The 22,894-nt window shown below is 37.8% G+C and overlaps 1 protein-coding gene across 1 annotated transcript in view; it reads right to left on the reverse strand.

The window, feature by feature from the left end:
• Nucleotides 1–22,894, reverse strand: part of LOC127638547 (histone acetyltransferase KAT6A-like) — a 64,277-nt gene that overhangs the window by 28,552 nt on the left and 12,831 nt on the right. The window contains 1 exon segment of the mRNA XM_052120121.1: nucleotides 1,000–1,108. Within this exon segment, the coding sequence (XP_051976081.1) occupies nucleotides 1,000–1,108 (109 nt within the window).

Below are 22,894 nucleotides of genomic sequence, written 5' to 3' on the forward strand. Positions count from 1 at the left end.
CAGACTGACACAATGTTCAGTGCGGGGCTTTTTGGGGGCCATGACATCTGTTGCAGGGCTCACTGTTCTTCTACTCTAATCTTTTCTATTCGCAAAAGTAATGTTTGTGAGTCTAACATTTTTATTTCCTATTGCCACACTAAAGCTGAAGATATAAATAACCATCTTAAGATAAATGCTTTTGTGAAACATCTTATGTGCCTAAGACTTTTACACAGTACTCTACATCCACAGGTACACCTCCAATTCAGTACACCCCCTATCAGAAGCTAATTGGCTAATTGTCTAAAGGTTTGACATAATAATCTGGAATTTTCCAAGCTGCTCAAAGGGACAGTTAACTTGGAGTATGTAAACTTCTGACCCACTGGAATTGTGATATAGTCCATTAAAGGTGAAACAATGTGTCTGTAAACAATTGTTGGAAAAATTTATTGTGTCATGTACAAATTATTTAGATGTCCTAAACGACTTGCCAAAACTATAATTTGCTAATATTAAATCTGTGGAGTGGTTAAAAAATGTGGTTTAATGACTTCAACCTAAGTGTAAGTAAACGTCTAACTTCAACTGTATACTGACTTTTTAAATGACACACAACGATATGTAGAGAACCGAGTGGCTGTTGACCGATATATAAAGCCATCATACAATATACATGGAAAAAATTATGCACATAAGATGTACATTCATTTGCTAAATTAAAATGAATACTTATTCTACAAAGTCTATTAATCTGTTTATTCTGTCTATATCAGCCAATTCATTGGCCTACCCAATATATTGGTCATCACTTGACTACAGCACATTTGTTCTGTAAGCACCAGCCAAATTGTATGTTTTAATGTGATCCACTGAACCCAAAGCCCCAATATTCTATTAGGGTATTTATCATATTCATAACCTCCATGACTAAATTAAGCTAATGGTTATGAATAGCAATAACAAAATCTTTGGTCAAAGTTGAGAGAACTTTTGCCATTTCAACCCCGTATTTACCGCTGTTTCCACAGTCTGCACAGGAGATGAGCTCTTCTGGCATCTTGTCACGGTTCTGTTCCTTGGTCCCCAGACAGAAACTACAGATGGGTATGGGCTCTGCCACAGGCTGAAAGAGATGCACAGAAAACGAGACAGAGCATAAATAATAGGTGTGGGTAAAAATTGTTTTTCCGATTAATTGCAATCTTAATTTGAATGATCTCGATATTGATTCTTAAATCCCAAAATCAATCTTTCACTCAATGTGCAACCCTCTACTAGAATGAGAGGAAATCACTCGCATTTGCAACCAAATTTCATATTATGCGATTAAATGAATATATTTGTCAATTGGCTGCTGGTAAATGTTTACATTTCACTCACCAACAGTTTCAACAGTTTAGTCATGAAACATTCAGCAGCGAAATCCTTTCACAGCGTGTTGAGCGTAAAAGTTGTTCTGTGTAATGTGTCTAAAGTGTCTTTTAATACACTTTCTGTTCTTTACAGTCAGTTGTTGATCAAAAACAAGTAAAAAAAAAAAAAAAAACATTTAATTCTAAATCACGCTTCACACAGATGAGGTAAAGCCAATTGAGTCCTCTCTAGTTAACATACGCTAATTTAAAAGGCACCGTTTACAGAAATGCCGTTTTTGTTAAGGAGACAATACCGGTTTTAGTATGTGTTCAACAAATCAATGTAAATACTTGTAAATACTAAAAATGATGTAATTTAACCATAAATATGTACAGGGTTCCTACTCTTTTCAACTAATGAATTTACATTACTTTAATGGGTCCGAATCACGGTGTGAGCTGCTCTCTCAAGTGGAATCATTTTGACACAAGCAGGTATGAAAAATGCATTATACCATAATAATTGCAATCAGGAGCCTGCAAAGACGTGAATTATGTCATCACAAGCGGATCACTTCCACGATTTGGTACGTTTGCGTTTATATAAGCAGCGTACTGGAGTTCACATAAACCGTACCCCTGACCACCTTCTCAAGTGGACACTGGTGCAGTTTCTGGGTGCACACCAGAGTCCGGAAAACTGCGGACACACTATCCAAATGAACCGAACTTTGACATCATTCAAACCCGAGTGCGCACCAAAAGTGCTAGTGTGAAAGCACACTAATTAGGCTAAATAATATGATAGCCTATATTTTACTGTGGGAACTGTGGGAACCCTGTATGTAACAAAAATAATGTATAAAATCTTATCTACTGACTGAATACATTTATTTGTTAATGTGACCATCCCCATACCAAAATGTGACCAAAATGATGAAGTAATCAAATATAATCAGTCAAATTTATATTTTTCTAATGTACCTAAAAGGTCCCCTGTATAATTAGCAGCATTAGCTGGGAAATTATTTCTTCTATATGCAACCAAAGGGGACACTATAACTGTAATAAACCCATATGAATCGATATCTAAACGAATTGAGCTAGTTAAATCTGTATCAATACCCAGGCCTAATAAATAAGTTACTCTAATACCCAGTAATAAATTGACGATCCACTGATAAGGTGAAAGAACACGGGTCTGAACATTGTGTAAATACTGTATAGCTCTGCTGAGAATGGGACGGATTAATTAATTGCCCTTTATGAAGTGTATTATGGCCTGCTTCATTCAGCTCTGCACTCAGAGTCATTTAACAAAGCCTGAAGCAAATGACTTTCAATTTTGCTCTAGGAAAATCACTCAAATACTTAAATTGTCCCTAAAATGTAATTCACACCCAAAGGCCAAAAAGTCCATTAATTTGTGTTTTCTGTAAATCCAGCCACAGAAAGAAACTATTTTTTGAATGAGTAACATACATTTCAGACAGTTCCAGCCCCAAAAACAAACTTTGGTTGGCCACTTAATATGTCAATCAGACAGACCCTTGCTCTCTATGTGGTTCCATGCAGGAATAAGCTGTAAATTGGGCCAGAGTTTATTCTGATATTTAAAAGTCTGGCTGCAAGCAACCACCTCTATGTCTGCTTAAGAGATAAGGGATGGCAAAATCCTTTGAAGGATTGCAAAGCCCCTGCAAAACAGAACATCTTTTGCCATTTCTCCCTGTACATCTAGACCGGTTGCCCACTGAAGCCAAGCAGGGTTGAGCCTGGTCAGTAGCTGGATGGGAGACCTCCTGGTGAAAACTAAGGTTGCTGCTGGAAGATATATTAGGGAGGCCAGCAGGGGGTGCTCACCCTGCAGTCTGTGTGGGTCCAAACACACCAGTATAGTGATGGGGTCACTATACTGTAAATAGGCACAGTCTTTCAGATGAAACGTTAAACCGAGGTCCTGACTAAATTTGGTCAATAAAAATCCAAGGACACTTAGCATAAAAGAATTTGGGTGTAAATCCGGTGTCCTGGCCAAATTCTCCCCATGGACTTTATCAATCATGGCCTCCTAATAATCCCCATACATGAATTGGCTCCATCACTCTACTCTCTCCTCTCCACCAATAACTGGGTGTGGTGGGCGTGCTGGGGTATTATGGCGGTTGTTGAGAAGAGTCCATTGTTCAACATCTAAAAAGCTTTGAGTGCAGGGTCAGAAAAGTGCTATACAAGTCTAACATACATTAATCTCAGTGACGAATAGAATAGTTTGATAAGCAATGGACATTGTTTTTTTTTTTCATTTGCAGAGGGGCAACTTGTACATGATTATAGTGGATGTGTGGGTATAAAAGGTGGGTTTATCTTAATGGTGTGGGCACAAAGGCATGTGTTGATGCCTATTATCAGCCACACCATCTGACATTTGCTGCTGAAGCACCATTAATCTTTCATTGTGTCCAAGAGAGACCCACCCACGATGCTGTGTGCATCATACTCGCACCACACAAATGTATTGTGCATAAATAGACGGACAGACATGTGATGGCAAGGAGAAAGAAACACGTTGACAAGATTTTGCTCAACAATAGCTGAATCTATTACAGTCCTGTTCAAAGATGTGTCCGTAGGACTAAAACACAGCAGTACAAATGTGGTTCAACATTATTTCCAAAGCAGCAATACGAATATGTGAAGAGCAGGCTAATACTATGCAATGGGCTAAATTGGCAATGACTGCAAAAAATATTATATTAAGACTTTCAGAGAGACAAAAGTGTGTTTGTTTAGCATTAATGACTGGCTGCAGAAAGGAAAGAAAAGTTAAGAAATGGCAGGTTAAGGGTGGAAGAAAAAAGATCAGTTTGCATGAGAGGGTGTTTTTAGAGTTTAAATGCATGAGAGAGAGAGTGAGAGAGAGAGAGAGAGAGAGACCAGACAGGGAGGGAGGAGAAAAGACAGAGACAGTGTGATTTATTAGGTTAATTTTCCTCTGACTCCGGTCCACACACACACATAGACTCAAGGGTGGGACTCTAATGGCACTTTTCCACTGCCCGTTACGGTTCAACTCGCCTCAACTCTACTCCGTTTACTTTTCTGAGCTTACATTTCCACTGCAGTTTAGTGCCACCTCAACGTGGGTGGGATTATAGGATGATCGTCATAGTTGCGCTGCCTCTACTGCCACGACATCATCTTAAACAGGACACAAACTGACCAAAACAATAACACAAACGCTAGCTGTTAGCTACTAGCTTATTGTGCTGCATAAAGCAGTTGTTGCATGGTGATTTTACACAAGTGTAACAGTTAAATTGGCCTGGTTGTTTTAGAAGCAAGCTTTCAGTAGCTGGTCAACTAAATAAAGTGAAGCTTTCAAGCAGAATAGAGTTAACATAACAAAACATACCATCATCCTCCAACATGGATCAACGCCAGTCCAGGGCACTCTCCCTCCCATTGCTTACATTTGGTCGAAGCACTTCAAAATTTCCTTGATTGTTCTGAAGTCACTTAAGTTTTTTTATTACTTTTCCCTACACTGTTGGTAGCCGTGTGCTAACAACTGATACAATTCCTGAGACTTTTTCGTTTCACTCATCGTTAACGAGTGGACTGTCTGCACCTCGTTTATTGACCACAGCGTGGTTTTGCGCAGTCATTTATTTTTTCACAATTTGAAAAAGTGAACAAATTATACTGTTATCACTTTTGCTAACTTTAAAACTAGCGGGTTGATGTCGCATCGGAAATCCAGTGATGCTGGTAGTGACGATTCTCCCTGACCAATCAGTGATCTGCAGGATTTTGACACCACATTTAGTATCGGCTCGGCTCGCTTGGAACCTCAACCGTACCAAGGTGGTACTAAAAAAAGTATCAGGTACTAACCACGGTGGAAAACCCCAAAAAAGCGCGCAGAGTCAAGTTGAGTTGTAACGTGCAGTGGAAAAGCCCCAAAAGTAAGAAAACTAGACCCTTGAACACACTTATCTTGGCCAACAACAGAATCAGAACTAGGTTAACAAGAACACTGATTTAGATTTTCAACATAAGAGACCATGAAGTCCATGTTAAATGTCTTAGTTCACAAATCATAAAATCTGACAAAATTTATAGCCAAGTCATCTGCCTGATACTACAATATCTTTGTCAACAATGAATGAGAATGAGCTGGAAAGTTTGGATGATGTCGGTGTATTGATTTTGTAGCACCAGTATGATCTCTCATGAAGTCTTATACTACAGTGCAGAGATGGTGGGCAAAGATTACTTAGCGGCTGGGTATCAACACAAATTTCCCAATTTGATCCTTTTCTGATATGATTTATTCAATTTTTTATTTTTAATAGATTTGCAAAGATTTCAAACAAACTTCTTTCATGTTGTCATTATGAGGTATTGTTTGTGGATTTTTTAGGAAAATAATGAATTTAATCCATTTTGGAATAAGGCTGTAACATAACAAAATGTGGAAAAAGTGAAGCGCTGTGAATAATTTCCAGATGCACTGTATACAGTATATCACATTAAAACTGGTTTATGTACCTTTATATAAATAAATACAACTTAGAGGTCAACCAACAATGGATTTTGCTAATACGATAATGTGTTCAAAAGGCAGGCAATTAATTTGCCAATAGCTTTTAAAATTGGCAGCTTATATGAAATGTTCTTAGTCTTTCCTTGCTGTGATGGGAGGGCCACAAGAGTCCAAATGTAATTAAATTCCAGATGCAGATTATGGTGCTACTAAAATAACAATAACCAGGAAGAATATTTTATTCATAGCGTGGAACTTTTAACTTTAAAGGCTGAAATATAATGGGGACTCTTATTTTAAAATGTATGGGCTTCACTGCTTCCAGCTGCTCTGGACAAGAGACGTTCCAGGAGTACTGATGTTCTCACACCATCAGCACTCGGACGCTTCACTGTGTGCATCATTCCACTTGTGTTCATGTGCTTTTAAACTAAATTGTAAGAGCAATGCAGATGTGTTAAGACTGTGTCTTTATATTTTAATATATGTGAAATTACATATGGTAGCCAGCAGGTGGAGGCAAAAGAAAATTTGTGTGTAATATTAGCCAGACCATTTCACAGCGTCACGCAGTGTTTATATTCAACAGTGCTCCATGATCGCTGGTATTACTACTACACTACTAAAGCTACGAAATAGCTTTAAATGGCTTTAAACTAAAACCTCAGCATTAAGGCCTATCACAGCTGAGAGACACAACAGACTGAACCCTGAAATTAACAATTTGAGGTTTTTCAGTCTTGCAGTGCATGGTTATGATGCTGTAGAATTTCCATGAATTTAAAAGATCCAAGGGAAATAAACCCACAAACACTTGGCTATGCGACAGCCAGCGCACCTCTGTTATAGAAGCAAAATCTATTTGGTGCATGCCATCTTCACACTTTTGTGCATAGAGGCTCTGGATGATAGAGGATCATTTCATTAAGTTTTGCAACAGCTACATTTTTGCCTATATCACATTGAGTTTTGTGATATAGGCAAAACTTGGCTTTTCTCAGAACCTTGTGCATGAGCGCAAGGTTTTTCATCTGTCAATCTGTCATCAATTAAAATGCTCTCCGTCATTTTGACAGATAAAAATAAAGAAAAAACTCAGCTTAAACCGTCGTTGTGTTATATCTTCTATCTAAAGAGAGAGATAGAAGGGATTGACCAGAAAATTGCCCTTTCAATTGCAAATATAACAAACAAGCCTCTTTTAAACTACTTTGAGGAAAAATGCATTGAGTTTTTTTACGCCTGTGTTTTTAGTGCCACATAAAAAATACGATTGAGAATAAATAAGTAATATTTTGAGAATAAAGTTCAAATTACTAGAATAAAGTCGTAGCATTATGAGAAAAAAAAATCTTAATATTTTGAAAATAAGTTGCAATGAAAGTAATATTAAAGTGATGTGGTGGACAACAGCAAAGTGGGTCTGGGTCTTTGGATACATTAAACACCACTATCCAGAGCTTAATTTAATTTGGAAAGTTTTTGCAATTAAATGTAGGTAGACTTACCGTAACGTGAAGCGAAAAGTAATTGGAACTGCTGTGAATTATATAGGTCCATTTCAAGACATCATATGAGGTAACATCCCCTCAGTAATGGTACCGTTTTAAACAAAAAAAAAAAAGCAGACCAAGCATCACCCATGAGCGGGACTGCACAAATGTCTGTCTGGTTCTTTCTCCTGAATTAATACAATTTCCTAGATAACCACTGCAGTGTCCGGATGCTAACAATAATTCTGTGCCGATGCCCCAGAAGACCAAGAATTTTTTTATTGCTAAATCACATCATCAAGTAGCTGTGCTGCATCCATTCTATCATTGTAATAATGACGCGCTGTTTAACATTGTGATTTATCTCTATAAATATTTCTACTTTATTCAAGTTCTATATTTAAGAAGTTCTCCTGAAAGTCTGCCCTCAAAAACACCTTTGTTTTCATCAGGTTTTGTTCAAAGTGACATCACACACACTTGTTCTTCAATTTCATAACTGGTATAACCAGCTGGCAAACACTTAAATCTCATCTACACACAGACACACCACTGCATATCTTAAGATGATAGCTCCCAACCTGCATTGACTTTGAAACCTTTTAAAAATGATTTTGTTAAGAACAAGTCAGAACAAGAGGTGCAACCTGGGCAGTTTGTGGACACACCTTGAGCTCATACAATAACTTTGCATTCTTCAAGCACCATCACAACAATTCAAACATATAAGCAAACTTTAAAAAAAACAAGTTAAAGCACAGCTGCCAGGCAGCGGACCACCACAGGAAATCTAAATATATTTCAACCATGTAGGAGAGAAATGATTCTTACAAAAGCACATCTGACAGGACAAAAACCTCCCACTCACACATGCATCCAACAGTCTGCCAGTTTTTCCCCATTCTAAGGTACCCTTCAATTTTCTCATAATATATGCAAAGCTGGGTGCATGTTGTGTGTAGGTAATCAAACACCAGAAATTAGAATCAGATGTGGATACAGCAAGAATAGCAGAGGGAAGGCAGAGGAGGGAGAGAGACCAACTGTCCTTGTCTCTGGCTCTGTCAAGGTTCTCATTAACATGTGAAACTCATTTCTGCATTCACCTGCCTTTGCAGCCCCCGACCCATCAACCCACAAGCCCCACAAAGACCCCACTGATAAATGAACAGAGGGAGACAGCTGGACATACACTAAAAGCACACCCAAACACAAACATGTTAGTGAAAAGGAAAAGAAACAAAACAATATAGTGCCAGACCGATATATCAGTCAACCGATATTAGACTTTCGCCGATATATCGGTGTCAGCGTATAGGTTTACCAATATGCGCAGATAAGAACACCTTTTTCACAACATATAATGCAGAAAACAAAGCTTTAGAATTGTTGTTGTTACGTAGTTTGTCCAGCAGGGCATGCTCTGACTCCATTGTTTACAGAGCTGACTCAGAGCTGACAGTGGCTCTGACAGTTAAGCGGTGTGAAGTTGAGCGGTGTCTTCTCAGTAAGTTGCTAACTAGTTAGTGAAATACATACTGGAAAGTTAATAAACAATGACCCCATCATTTTCCATTTTCAATATAACTAATATAACATTAACCCTGTCCCTGACAACAACGTCACTCATGTCTGTTTGCTGTTAGCCAGATATAGTTTGTGAGGGCATTAAGTAATGTAGCAGATTGAAAGATAAACATCAGAGCATCTTTTTGCAGCTCAGTAGACAACGGTGCGGTGGTGAATTGTGTCTGTTGAGTGGTGATTTCACGCTACTACCTAGTTGGTGAGACACAATGCTGGTCAATCTTTTACTCTCCGTGACAATGAGCTTATAGCTAACTACATAGCTACTTTCATTGCTTGTCAGCGGAGTAGAAGCTAATGTGTAAAACATGTATTCACCAAAATGTTTTGTTCAGGATTCACAGTTTGGTACCCCCTTCAACTGAACAATTCCAATCGTTGCATTTAAAAAATGCAATATTTAAAAGTCTGGTTTTTGCACTGTTGAAAGTTTCTGCTGAACTTGTATAGCAGAATACGGTATAACACCGCTGCCGCTGTTTTTCTCATGTCTCGGCAGGTGTAAATGTTTCTTGTCTTACAACCTGCCAATAATTGACTCTTAGTAATAAAATAGCATTTGACTAACACTAAACAGTACTACTTCTGTTTATTTAGCAATTTATTTTATTCTTATTTATTCTTTATTTTAATGGTCAGCAACTGACTGATACTAAACATACAGTAGTGATGTTTAAGCTATTTATTGCATTTTGTAATCTGTGAATTTCCCCCTCTAAAATCCCATAACGGTCATGCTCTACAATAGAGAGCAGGCATGCAGATGCATAGACAGGGTGAGACGAGCTCTCACAGTCCCACTGGTTCTGCATAGAAACAAAACAATACCGCACCTTTTAAAAGAGATTATGGAGTGTTTATGCCATGACATGCTTGTTTAAAGGCTCTCTCTCACCATGCATGGTACCAGATGATATGGCTACTTGATTATGACAAAAGAGATTTTGTCATTCTTTGATTTCAACACATCCAAAAAAAAAAAAAAAAAAAAAAAAGCTGATCAATGTGATTCTGAATTACTTTACATGGGATGGATCGCTACAATTTTTTCCTCTTCCGATCCGATTCCGATACCTTAACTACCTATCTCTCTCTCTCTCTCTCTCATTTATTTATTTAACTTTAGTTTTATTAGTATATCAATCCCCTTTTCAATCACACAGTAATTTTTGGAACCATTTCTAATAATTACTAAATTTTTATTGTAATTTCTAATAATAAATAATAATCACGACACTTGTTCAGTAAAGCGTGGGGCCAGAGACAACTTAGCTGTGCATTCTGTCTGTATATTTATTATTAAATACAGCCTTTTGCATTTCACAAAGCTTTGGGATGACTGTAAGAGCCTGAATAAAATGGACGAGTTATATGGACTACTTCAATGGTTATTTGAAGGTTGACTCACAATTTGAGCTTGACAGTAACGTTAATGACCAATATGCGGTGTCTGATTTGGATCAGGCTCGTCGGAACAATACACGATCCAGGTAAAAACATCAGTGTCGGACCAGATACCGATCCTTTGCAGCAAAATAAAAACTGTTAACCAAATTTGTATTAAGTTATATACAAAGTGAGCAACAGACATGTCTGTGATCGGTTACAATAGAGGTGTGAATCTTCACCGGCCTCACGATTCGATTACAAGAGAAAGGGTACATTTTATTATAAAATCATTCACAATGCATCTTGTCCTTCAATGTTTCTTTTTTCAGTTTCTTAAAAAATAAATAAATCCCAGTCAACTTTTTATTGAACAGCCGTTTTAAAAATCAGAACGAGTCACATTACATAAACTGGCCCTTTACATTCAGTATGAGCTGTGAACAAAACATGGAACATCAACAAGATTAAATAAATGGTTCTATAGTTTAGAATTATATCTTAGTTTTTCAGTTTCTTTCTTTAGAACCTTATAACACATCTCTTAAAAGCACAAAAAAAAATATTGGTTCTCCATCAAAACACACTATACTATTACTTCAACTGATTTTTTTTTTTTTTTTAAATGAATCTATGCCATGCTTTTCATTTAAGCACAAATGGAAGTTGCTGGTCTAGGATGAGCGATATATCTGCTTCTATGAGAGTGCAGCTGTCAGCTTCTCCTCTCCTCACCTGCACAGGTGATATTAAAGTGGTTTAAATAGCACAGTTGTTGCTTCAGAAATTGATCAAGTGTCTCGTATGCGCTCGTATTTCATTGAATGAAAACATCAACATCTCCCGAACCGCTGCCTCATTATTTTCTTCCGTTTACCCCAGTTGTGTGCAAATCTGTGCAATTATAGGTGCGAGCTCTTCATGTTGTATGATGGCTTCTTATCATGAATAAACTCTCCTGTTGCTATTTGCGGGTTTGTGAAAGAATTTCGGGATTGTGGTTTCATTCGGGCATAAATGGTCTTGTGTTTGATACAGCTGGTCTGTAAACAGTCGTGTTTGTGCACTTGACTTTAGTGTATGCACCTATCTTGCATCTTTGTTTCCACATATGTCTTTGGTGCGCACCACTGAACTGCCGTTATTTCAACTAAACTCAGAATCTATTCTGATTCTTTTGAGAATAGATTCAGAATCGTTTGAGCATGAATCGCTGAAACAATTTTTTTCCAACAGCTCTAGGTTACAATAGGGCTGGGCGATATGGCCAAACAAATTCAAAAATAAATTGAATATCGTTCGATATCAATATTTATCTCAATATACATTTCATATCATTAATAGGGGCAGAACTGCATTCCACATGTTTGTTAGACCTCAAGAATAAATTAAACATAACTTGTTTTTTGACCAGTAAACTCCATAGGGTAAGCTACCTTTAAAGTACACTCAGTTTACGATTTAACCCTATATAAGGTGTGTGAACTCTTTGACAAAATTCAACCAATTTCATTATCTTCAGCTGATGTTCGACTCCACTGAAAGACTTTGTGACGTTTCACTGTCCAGCTTTGTGGATGGCAGTAATGCACCATAAACTGGATTGCCAACTGGCAATAAACATCACCAGAAGAAAACATTCTTTCCTGTGACCGCTGTGGATCATGATTTTGTTTTAACTAAATAGTATATAAACAAACAGCAAAGGTGTTGCTGTGTTCAGTCGACAGCTGCTGTATTGCATTGTCAGTGCTGTCTTGCTCGCTACACAATATACAAATTTGCCAGATATCTAGCTGCTAGTTAGCAGCTACTGAGCCTGATTGGTTTCCATGGCAGCAGGGCAGTCTACTAATACATCCTAACAGGCTGATTTCATGCCTTTGATTCAGTTAGCTATAGTTGTGTGTATTAATTTGCCGAACTGCTTAGGTTTTAAGCAACAGGCATAACTGATCCAATCGTCTAGATGTAGAACAAAGGCTAAATATAGAATTTTAATCGATAACTATTTATATTGTTTTATCACCCAGCCCTAGGTAACAATGTTCCATCACTGCAAACAATATGTATATATAACATTGTCACACAAGTAAAATGTGAAAGCCCTCAATGAAATGCTTTAACTGACTTATTTCACAATTTGTTAAATTGTGGCAACCGTAGTGGGTCTGTTACAAAACCTAGTGAGCTGCCTACGGAGGCAGCACTTGAAGACATCTTAGGCGTGCTCTCGATGTGAAGGCTGGTCCAAAAGGTAGGCATCTCAACTATGCTGCCTTCTTAGATATCTCTTTTTGGCCAAATTCGGAGAAATCATCATGTGTATCCTTCCCGGGGTAGGCGATGCCATAATGCAATGTGATGGGCTGGATGGAAAACTAAATCCAAGATGGTGGACGAAGCAAGATACATTTTTATTATAAATATATTTAAAATCCATTCCATTCTGAAAAGTATCGATAAAAAAAATCTATTTTATCCAAAGGGTCATCTGTATTGAAAGTCTAGTCTCCTGTGCAAGGCAGGTGAGGAGTGCTATAAGAATACATTCGGTCTCTTATTATACTCCATTTCAGTTAGGATGCTGCTATAGAAGACACCTGCCTATGTAGGCAGGACACAGCAAGGCAGCTCACCAAATCTTGGAAAAGACCAATAACCTTGATGATTCATTCGATTAATTTTGCAGTCCTACCCAACAATTTTATAGGCGACAAGCAGTTACACTCTATTTTCTGCTGTGCTTATTTACAAAGCATGTCTTCCTTTGTTTCTAATAGACATTAAACAATAAGAAATGAAGTTCTTTCATTGGTTTATTAGGAGTCAGGTTGTCAGTGCTTAAAAAAAAAAAAAGGGGCCAAAAATGGCAAAATCCATCGTTGTGCGTTTGTGAAGTGGGACGCAGCCCATTCCTGTTATACCATCCAAGAGTTCCAGACTTGGAGGTCAAAATAGTAACTCACAAAGAAACAGGCTGTAGTAATTTATATCATACAGTAGAGTTTAATGAAGCAGAGAATGTGTGTGTGCACATGTGTCAGCAAAAACACATTCAGCCTAGTCAAGTTCAAATCCATCATAGGGCATGCTGATTATATGCTGCTTAAAGTCTCTTAAGGGGTTAATGTTTAAGACATGCAAATGATGCAAGGCACAAAAAGGACTTAAAGATGGATCGATTTATGGTTTTGAGTTTCTCTCTATTAAACTTTTGTGTGGTCATGAAATATTGAATAATATTGCAAAAAATATTCCAGTAAGCAAGATCAACACTTTCTTTATATATATATGTCATAAAAAACCTTAACTTCACACCTTAACATCTCATCCTAGTTTGACAAGTTAAGCACCAAATTGTTTTAATGTCCATACTGAAACCAATACAAAATACTTTATCATCTGCGAATTAAAGACTGAAGCAACAAATATATAGAATTTATACTAGAGATGCACCGATTGCAATTTTCTTGGCCGATTTCGATTTCCGATTTTTTTTGCAAGTGTGACCTGCCGATACCGATTTTTCCGATTCCGATTTTCTTTCTAAGAACTATTATTGACCACATATACAAACAAAATCTACCTTTCTTCAATGCTAAATTTTATTTTCATAATTAAATAAATTATTAAACATTACAATTTCCCCCAAACTGCACCAAGTTCCAGGATCTTCGCTCACTTAAACAACTCTCAAAATAAAGTGCTCTGTGACTAGAAAGAGGTAGAAATAACAATTAACTGCAAATGAGTTGCTTTATATAAGGGATATCATTTTCCACTATTTTTATAAAATGGACCTTTTTCTCTTTAGTACTCGTCTAACAAAACAATTCCAAAGATCTGAAAAACTGAAGTGTCAACTTACGTTAGATGTACAAATATCAGTTGTAAAACTGAGCACTGCTTCGGGAACGGCTTGCATACCTGTCAACACTCCCGTTTTTCCCGGGAGTCTCCCATTTTGTTATTTCTCCCAAATAAAAACTCCCGTATTTTGTATGGCCCAAACCACGTTATATGAATAATCAAATCAATATATTATTCCAAGGTGGTCCAGTTGCCAGATCTTGAATGAAACGCATCCTACTCACACAATCGACACATCATACACATTACAAATCATTTATGACCACAATCTGGCAACCTACAACCCATTTGCGCTGTTGATATCTGCGCAGGCAGTAGACGCGGGATGTTAAATCAAGCATCACTGGTAGAGGGGAGGAGAAGACTCAGCTGGTGCTATGTTGAAAAAAAACAAAATATACATGTACATTTAACAACAGCTGGATGGAAGAATTGAATTTCATATCCCGAAGCCATATCGACAATGCCCATGCCTTTTACAATGTGTGTCGCACTGATTTTAATATCGCACATGGTGGGAAAAATTACGTTAAATCACAACAGCACAATTTGTATGAATTTAGCCTGCCTCTGCCATCCAGCACCCCCCCTTCCCCTCTCCCGGATTTGTGTACCCAAATGTTGACAGATAACAGGCTGCGTACGTTACATGACAGGAGATTAAACGACTCGGGCAACGCGACATCGGAAAGTACCTCCTACTCTGTATCGAGGAAATTTATCAGATTTCTGAAGCCTCTGTCCTCAACTATGGAGAACGGCTGGTCATCCAGGGCCATGAATTCCATCATTTTACTCGTAATTGCTTTGGTATTTTCGCTGTTCATACAAAGGAATGATAGGAGAGGCTGCCGACTTGTGACTGGCTCTGAGCTCTGGCTAGCTTTAGCCGCTTTCACTTTTTAGCTTCTTTTTTAAAATGGGCATTTTCAGCTGGGTGATGGTGTTATAAATGTCTAATTAGGTTTGTTGTTCCGAAAGTTATTGTGGTGGTTCCCCCACGGTTTACTTTGGCCTTAGAATTATTACACATTTTGAACTTTATGTATTCTTCACTCACACAGTGAAGATCTCCCACGCCAATGACACGCGGCTGTGACGTTATTGTCTGCGCCGCTGGCAACAAAACGGACCGGCTTGGAATCGGTAAGATGTGAGGCTGACCGGCCGGTTACCGGTCCGGGCCGAGCATGCGGAAAATCTGCTAATTCCAGTCCCTGGCCGGTCGATCGGTGCATCTCTAATTTATACGTAACTGATGTTGGACGGTCATACACACATTCACCAAAACAGATGAAAACAAGTGTTTTAAAGTTGCAAATTCAGAATATTTTGCCTCAAAGTACTTTATGCAACCAGTTTAAATATTTTGTCCATCATAACATTGTTGTAACAAACTCTAGAATGCTGTCAAAGGCAACTCCTCACATGCCTACAAAATTACGACTTTATTTCCGGAAAATATGGTAATATGAATGGACAATGCGATTTTTGAACAATGAGATTTCACTGTGGGCAAGGCTATAGTCAAAATGAAACCCCAAAACAAAATAACTGTCACATGCTGCTCATCACAATCATGGCTGGTTAGGATGAGAAAACAACGTCACAGAGATGAGATTTATCACTTTGTTAAAGAGTGATGATGATCAGTTGGTGTTGCTAATGGTTACCACTCAAGTGATAAGTCTCAATATTCCAGTAATGTTTTGGTAATCTCATACCACACCAGAACAGCCAGGACAAAAGAACCAAAAATAATTACCTTTCAGACATATATTCAATGTCCAGGGCTGTTTTTGTATTCACATCTCTAGTATTCCCTACTTTGCTTCACTTTGAGAAAGGAAAAAAGCCAAAAAATATCTAGCTTGTCAGTGCTGATAGGTTAGTGTGGTGTTGGTCGTTACAACAATGCTGTTCACATGACTAGAGGAAGAACACAACATCTGACTTCCAATACAAAAAAACCCTAGAGATAAATCTATTTTTACACTACTTTCAGCCTTTTTGCTACTTTTATTGACATGTTTAGGTGACAGGAAATGGGGAAAATGGGGTCGAGAAATGGTCATTGTCTCGAACTTTCATTGCCAACGTGAGTAACTCTAACCACAAGGCCATGGTTCCAGCTGCAGAGCAGACTAATAACTATAGCAGGAAAAAGTTTAACTTTAAAAGGAATTTTAAGATGAGTTGGACAAGATGAAATCTGCAGAATATTTTTGCATGTTTCTATTTGAATTTAAAAGATCATATGCAGATTTCTGAAGGAAAAAATAAATAAGAAAATGCTACATGGTAAAATGTGTTATATGGAACAGAGTCCTGCGCATTTATTGGTAGTTGAAAGCATGTTCAAAGTAGCCAAGATTAGAGGTCGACCGATTAATCGGCCGGACGATTAATCGGCCGATTTTTAGCATTTTTTTAACATAATCGGCATCGGCTAATATCCAAGTACATCAAGCCGATTATTAGGCAGGCGCATCTGTGGGCAGCCTAGTGTTGTTGTGGAACACGTGTTCGACGCACGCTGCCCCTAGAGTCATTTTCCAGCACAGTGAGCAGACCTCATCCAGTGCCTAAGGAAGGAGCTAAGTTCCTTGGAGAAAACAGTAAGGATTAAATTTGTATAACTTCTTTATATTTAATTAAAAACTTTTGATATGTTACTGCCAACTTCGAGAAAAAACACGACATGACATTCGGCTACTTTGGATATTGATAGCGTAGTTGAAGTTGCATTATCACAGCAGAAGGGTTGCTATCATGTCAAAATAAGGAAGCAAGGATTTTGCAATTACAGACAGTGAATCTGAGACTTTTATTTGTTCTGTTTGTGTGTCTTATATTTGAGAGGGTTGTCACTCAATGCAGAGAAATAAGTAATAAAAAAGATACCAACGCGCTATAGGCTGTTGAAGGACTGGCTTTGGTAAGCTCGGACGTTATCGCTTCTGCTGTCGGTACTGGAGAAAATAAGAAAATGCATGTATTATTGCCAGGGTGGGAAGCCACAGTGGCTGGTGGATGCCCAATTTTACCAGCCACTTATATTTTTTACTAGCCACTTTTTCCGGAATTCAAATTTATAAAAGAAAGTGCACTAGCATATTTTGAATTGCTTCAATCATTTTTTTTTTAATAATTAATACAAAATTAATACATAATAAATCAATAAAAAGTGATGTGAAAAAAGTCACTTTAGTCTTCTTCAGAGTCATCATCATCTTCAGATGTCTCCTTCTCATCTTCAAGTTGGCTCTTCTTGGCTCCTCTTTCCATGAAAGCTCGATAATAAAGCAAATACAGATAGGGTTTGAGATGAAAAGTTTAACTGACACGCAATCGAGCTCCGGAGCACCCACGGTAGGCTATCGGCTCCTATCCTCGCGGCTGCTAAAACTATCGCTAAACTAAAAAAACGATAGCTATCTAGCCATCACAAAACACACAACTTCAAGTTAGTAATTTAACGTTACTTACTTGCACATCCAAACGTAGTCCCGAAAAGGTCTGCCCTTTTTGCCGATCGCATGGACGTTCTGAATAGAATTCTCATTCGGTCCAACTGCGCGGATTGCATAGAGCAGATAGCCTTTATTTCCACACTTAGCTCCTGGGGTCCCGTCTTCGCCAGCTGTATGGCAGTGCACTTGATATGAGACTTGGATGACTCGTGCTCTTTTATTGACTATTTTAAGGTTAGTTGTTCCTCTAACGAACGAATTGTTTGCATTTTCGGACGACGCATAGGTTCGACAGTAAGTACAGTGCATGGACTGTTCGACGGGAAGGTAGGCTAACCATTCCCTCGTTTTCCCTTGGTCATCAATGCGCCACTTGTTCGAAAAGTACCTTCTCTTTTTATTTACTTCGCCCTCAACAGTTTGTACAGCTACTGCTGACTCCGCGGTGGGCCTCTTAACACCGGGTATATGTCGCCACATTTTTTAATTTTCCTTTCGTCTGTACTGTATGTAGGCCTACCTCAGCTCAGCTAAATGTGTCACTGAAAACCAATCAAATTAGTTACTCGACAAAAGTGCATTATTGTTACTTAGCAACAGCATTCTTTGACAAAAGCTGTCAAATCCGTTACAAGGAATATTTTTAGTAACCAATAAAAATATGTTTTACAATCTACCCGCCACTGTGGCTGGTATACAAGGCAAAGTCACGCGCCACTTTGAAAAAGTACCCACCATTGGCTGGTGGCGGGTAGGGTTGGGCGATGTCCCCTAAATTGGCAGTTGACGATGTTGACAGTAAAACATCGCGATGGACGATGATATCGTCGGTGGGGCGGGGCGGGGTTATATAATTTCATATAATTTTCAAAAATTATGACAAATTATAATTTCGTTATTTTACTAACCCAACTAATGACTCGTCGGCGCTTTATCAGTAGGTTGCACGACACGAAGCATTTTTTTTTTTTAGCTTTCACTTACGAAGAGTTGTGCACTTTTTATTTTAATACATCTCTTTACATAAATACTATTTTCCACTTAAAAACTATAATTTCGTTATTTTACTATCCCAACTGACTCATCCGCGCTTTCCAATAGGTTGCACGTAAGGGGGAAAAATATTTCTTCCACTTAAGAAGAGTTGTGCACTTTTTATTTTAATATATCTCTTTACATAGATATTTTTTTTCTACTGAAAAACTATAATTTCGTTATTTTACTAGCCCAACTAATTAGTAGCCTACTCATCCGGGCTTTTTAATATATTAGCTCTAAGAAAAAAAGTTGTCTTTGGGCAGCCTTCTTGCGAAGAGAGCAGCCACAGCCACGCTCACTGATGAGCAAAAGGTCGAGGCAGAAATGACCATGTACCTGCAGGAAATGGCCATTGATGGGAAAGAGGATCCGCTGACTTGGTGGAAAACGAACGACAAAAGGTTTCCGTTCATGGCAAGATTAGCACGGAAATATATGTGCTACCAGTACTCCATCAGAGCGGGTCTTCAGCACACCGGGTAGTGTAGTTACTCCAATCCGCAGCTTATTAAAACCAGATAAAGTGAATATGTTGGTATTTCTGGCCAGAAACATCGAAATTTAAACATGGTCTATGGTGAAAGATAGTAGACTTCTTTACGAATTTTTCACCATCCGTTGCGGAGCTATTCGATTTTGTATTGACCGTTTATTATTTTTTAAACGATCATTTGTGTAGTTTATATGACCACTTTACAATATTTCAATAACAATTTATTTTGTAGCCTGTGCTGAAGTTAATTGTGCTGCTAATTATAAGTGAAATATTAATGCCGAGTTTCGGTCTGAGTGTTGTTCCCGTTTTCTTGTTCTTTATTTCTTGTTCTTCTATGTTTTAATAAATGGGTGTTATTCATATTCAACTTGTTTCTTTCATTTGATTTGACATTATGGATTTATGGCCAAGGAAATTTCTTTAAAAGTATTAACCAGACAAAAGTTATTTGACGTCTCTGGCATATAATACAGTATTTAAAACAGCATATATGCATTAGTTATATTCTCAATTTAATTTACAGAGCAATCCCTGCAAAGTTTTTAGGTTAGAAGAGACTAGGATTAGTGAGTCACACTAGCAAGACTCGCAAAAGGGGGTGTGGCATCACGATGGTGGCTCTACATCGTGATGTTGGTCAGCCATCACGATGGACGATGATATCGTCCATCGGCACAACCCTAGTGGCGGGTGCTAATTTCCCACCCTGATTATTGCTATAAAGAGAAAGTTATTTTATCTCGCCAGCCATTTCTATGTATAATTCCATGAAACCATTTATCTGTGATGCAATTTAGCTATTCGCAGTCAGAGAGAGAGAGAGATCTCGCGCACAGCGAGCACAACACAGCCCTGCTAAATGAGTGACAGAACTAAACACTCAAACGTAGCCTGGTTTAGATCTGTGATTTTAGTCTGATTTTATTTTATATTTCGCCTTCCAAAGATTATAAAAAGAATATTTATACATAAACCGCATTCTGTCTAGCACAACTTCCTTCCCTTCACGCACTGACATTTCTCCCTAAAACTCAAACTTAACGTCAGAATCAGCACGATTGGTGATTGTTGTAAAATGCAGTCTAGCTACTGTTGCTAAATTGCGGGACGCGTTTAATAATAAAAAGAGTGCAAGAGATACCGTTCCCAAGACAGCGCGCGCTCCGAAACACACCGCAACGAGACAAGTATAGGCTATTTTGGGTTTCATGTGTGCGTCTAAACGATCAACTATACACAAAAATATGTCTAAACGACCGGCTTGGAGATTCACTTAAACACAGTTTATGTCTTAAATGGATGTAGTTATGGAAATAGTTGGGAGAAAATATGCTGCATCAGGAGTCTATTAGATCTGAACTCTGTCTTAAAGGGGAAGCATCCTAATAAACATGCTAACGATTGAGCCATTACTGCGAATCAAAAGGCAAAGAGAAAATCACTTACAGCTGTTGAATGAATAACTTCTGCATTAATAAGCATTAATCTATGATAAACTATGCAGTGTTATTTTACAATTGATTACTAGATTATTAGGATTTCTTTTTAGACCACACCTGAACAGTAATGTTAGTAGACCTTCCTGAAAATAAATCACTGTGCCTATATAACGTTTATCTTAAAAAGAACCGTTAAGAATACAGTTAAAGTACCGGCTCGATAAGCAGTATCGGTAAGATAGTAATACCATTAAAACCTTAACGATACCTATCCCTAGTTATGCCTGTGCTTCTCTTGGATGCCCTGAATATTGGATTACATGTCTGGATTGCCCCTTAATTAAAGCTGCATTTGGATCTCAACCTTCGTGTCTCGGCGCAGTTCGTAACACCTGCTTTGTTTATTTAATATATTTGTTCTACATTATTTATACAATATGTTTTTACATTATACATTTTTAATTTAAGTGTCAAGTGTTCAATAAATGTATTTGTTGAGAAATTTTGTCTATCTTAAGTAATTATTTGTGTTACATTTTATCTTTCAAATAAAAGGTTCAAATAAGAGGTTAAAAACAAGCACATATCGGCCGAATATCGGCCAAAATAAATCGGCCGCATTAATCGGCCATCAGCCGACCCGGATTTCAAAAGATCGGCATCGGCCTGAAAAAACCCATATCGGTCGACCTCTAGGCCAAGATCTTTATTTAAACAACCACAAAAGGACAGGATATGTGTAGAAATCTGAAAGACAGGTGTTTGTATTCAGCAAAAATCTCAGCTTTCTATGGAGTTTTGTGGGCACAGATTTCATGTGGCCTGGTAATAAAAATAAAAAAAAACTGGGTTTTACAAAAGATGTTCAACTAATGACCATATCATTGCAGCCCATATTTATGTCCCCAGAATCACCGCCCAAGGTACTCCTTCAACCCTGGAGCTTTCAGCTGTGAAAGGGCAACACGAGGCAGCCATCTCTTACACAAAACCCTCTCATCAGGACCAGCCCACTTAATGTCCTATATACACACACACTCATACCCCCCCCCGCCAGAACTATGAAATGTCCTATCTTTACATCCATGCCCCTTGTTTGACTCAAGCCCCCCTCCCACTCCCCACATATGCCCTGGAAATGACCCCCTATTAAAAGGAAGAACATGTAAGCAGGTCGTGTTTAAATAGAGGAGTGACACACAGTAATTCGTGTGTTGACTACACAAATCCCTCCTACAAATCGGGGTCACAGCCAGTGCTTGCTCATTATCAATACCAGCTTCAAAACCACAAAATGTATTAACACTAACTAATATGTTAATTATGGAATAATGGTTACAAGTTCTTAAGTAATTATTCAAGACTAGTAAATAGTCAGTAATAAAATAACAATAAAAACAGCAATGAATAGAAATACATTAAAAATAATAGAACAAATAATAAAGTAAACAAATCAGTTGTAAAAATCTATTTAACAGCAGTATCAATTATTAAAGTAAACATTCAGTATAAAATGCAACAAAACTACTACTGGTCTTCACTGTATGATTATAATACATTCATACTTTTTAAAGCTACTAAAGTTACCCAGTCAGGAACAGTGAGTGTGCTCTAATTTTCTTGTTATGGTTGTTTGATTATTAGAATGACACTAGACAGCAGCAGGTCTATTAGCTTACATTTATACTTACAAGTAGGGCTGGGAGATATGACGATATATCGTGGCGACGATATTAAATGTAAATTGTCAGAGATTTTGCTTTATCGTGTATAATGCAAGAGTAAATATCCATGCGCGCAGCGTGGGCTTATCTATCAGAGGGCAGGGCTATACGTGAGACTGAGGGAATTGGAGGAACCTGGACAGGATTTTCCGGCATTGAAAATGTTTCTTCGCCCACCCAAGCAAATTCAATTACCTTAATTGTGCATTTGGCACTTTAAAAGTGTTATATGTTCTACTCATCTGTCATGCGAATATTTCATTTTTCTTTTATATTTATTTTCTTCAAGAAGTGTTTATTTTTCATGTATTTTTTTTTTTTAACTTATGTTTTATTTTCCACAATGCTTTAAGACCTTAAATTTCTTGAGCAAAGTTTATAATAATAACAACAACAACAACAACATTGATCAACAACATTTTAAACTGAAATGCAGCATACTGTTATATTTATAGTTGTTAGCCAGGTAACTTTTTTGAAAACAAGTTGATTTTTA

The sequence above is a fragment of the Xyrauchen texanus genome, chromosome 4 (genome assembly GCF_025860055.1).
Source record: "Xyrauchen texanus isolate HMW12.3.18 chromosome 4, RBS_HiC_50CHRs, whole genome shotgun sequence".
Taxonomy (NCBI): Eukaryota; Metazoa; Chordata; class Actinopteri; order Cypriniformes; family Catostomidae; genus Xyrauchen; species Xyrauchen texanus.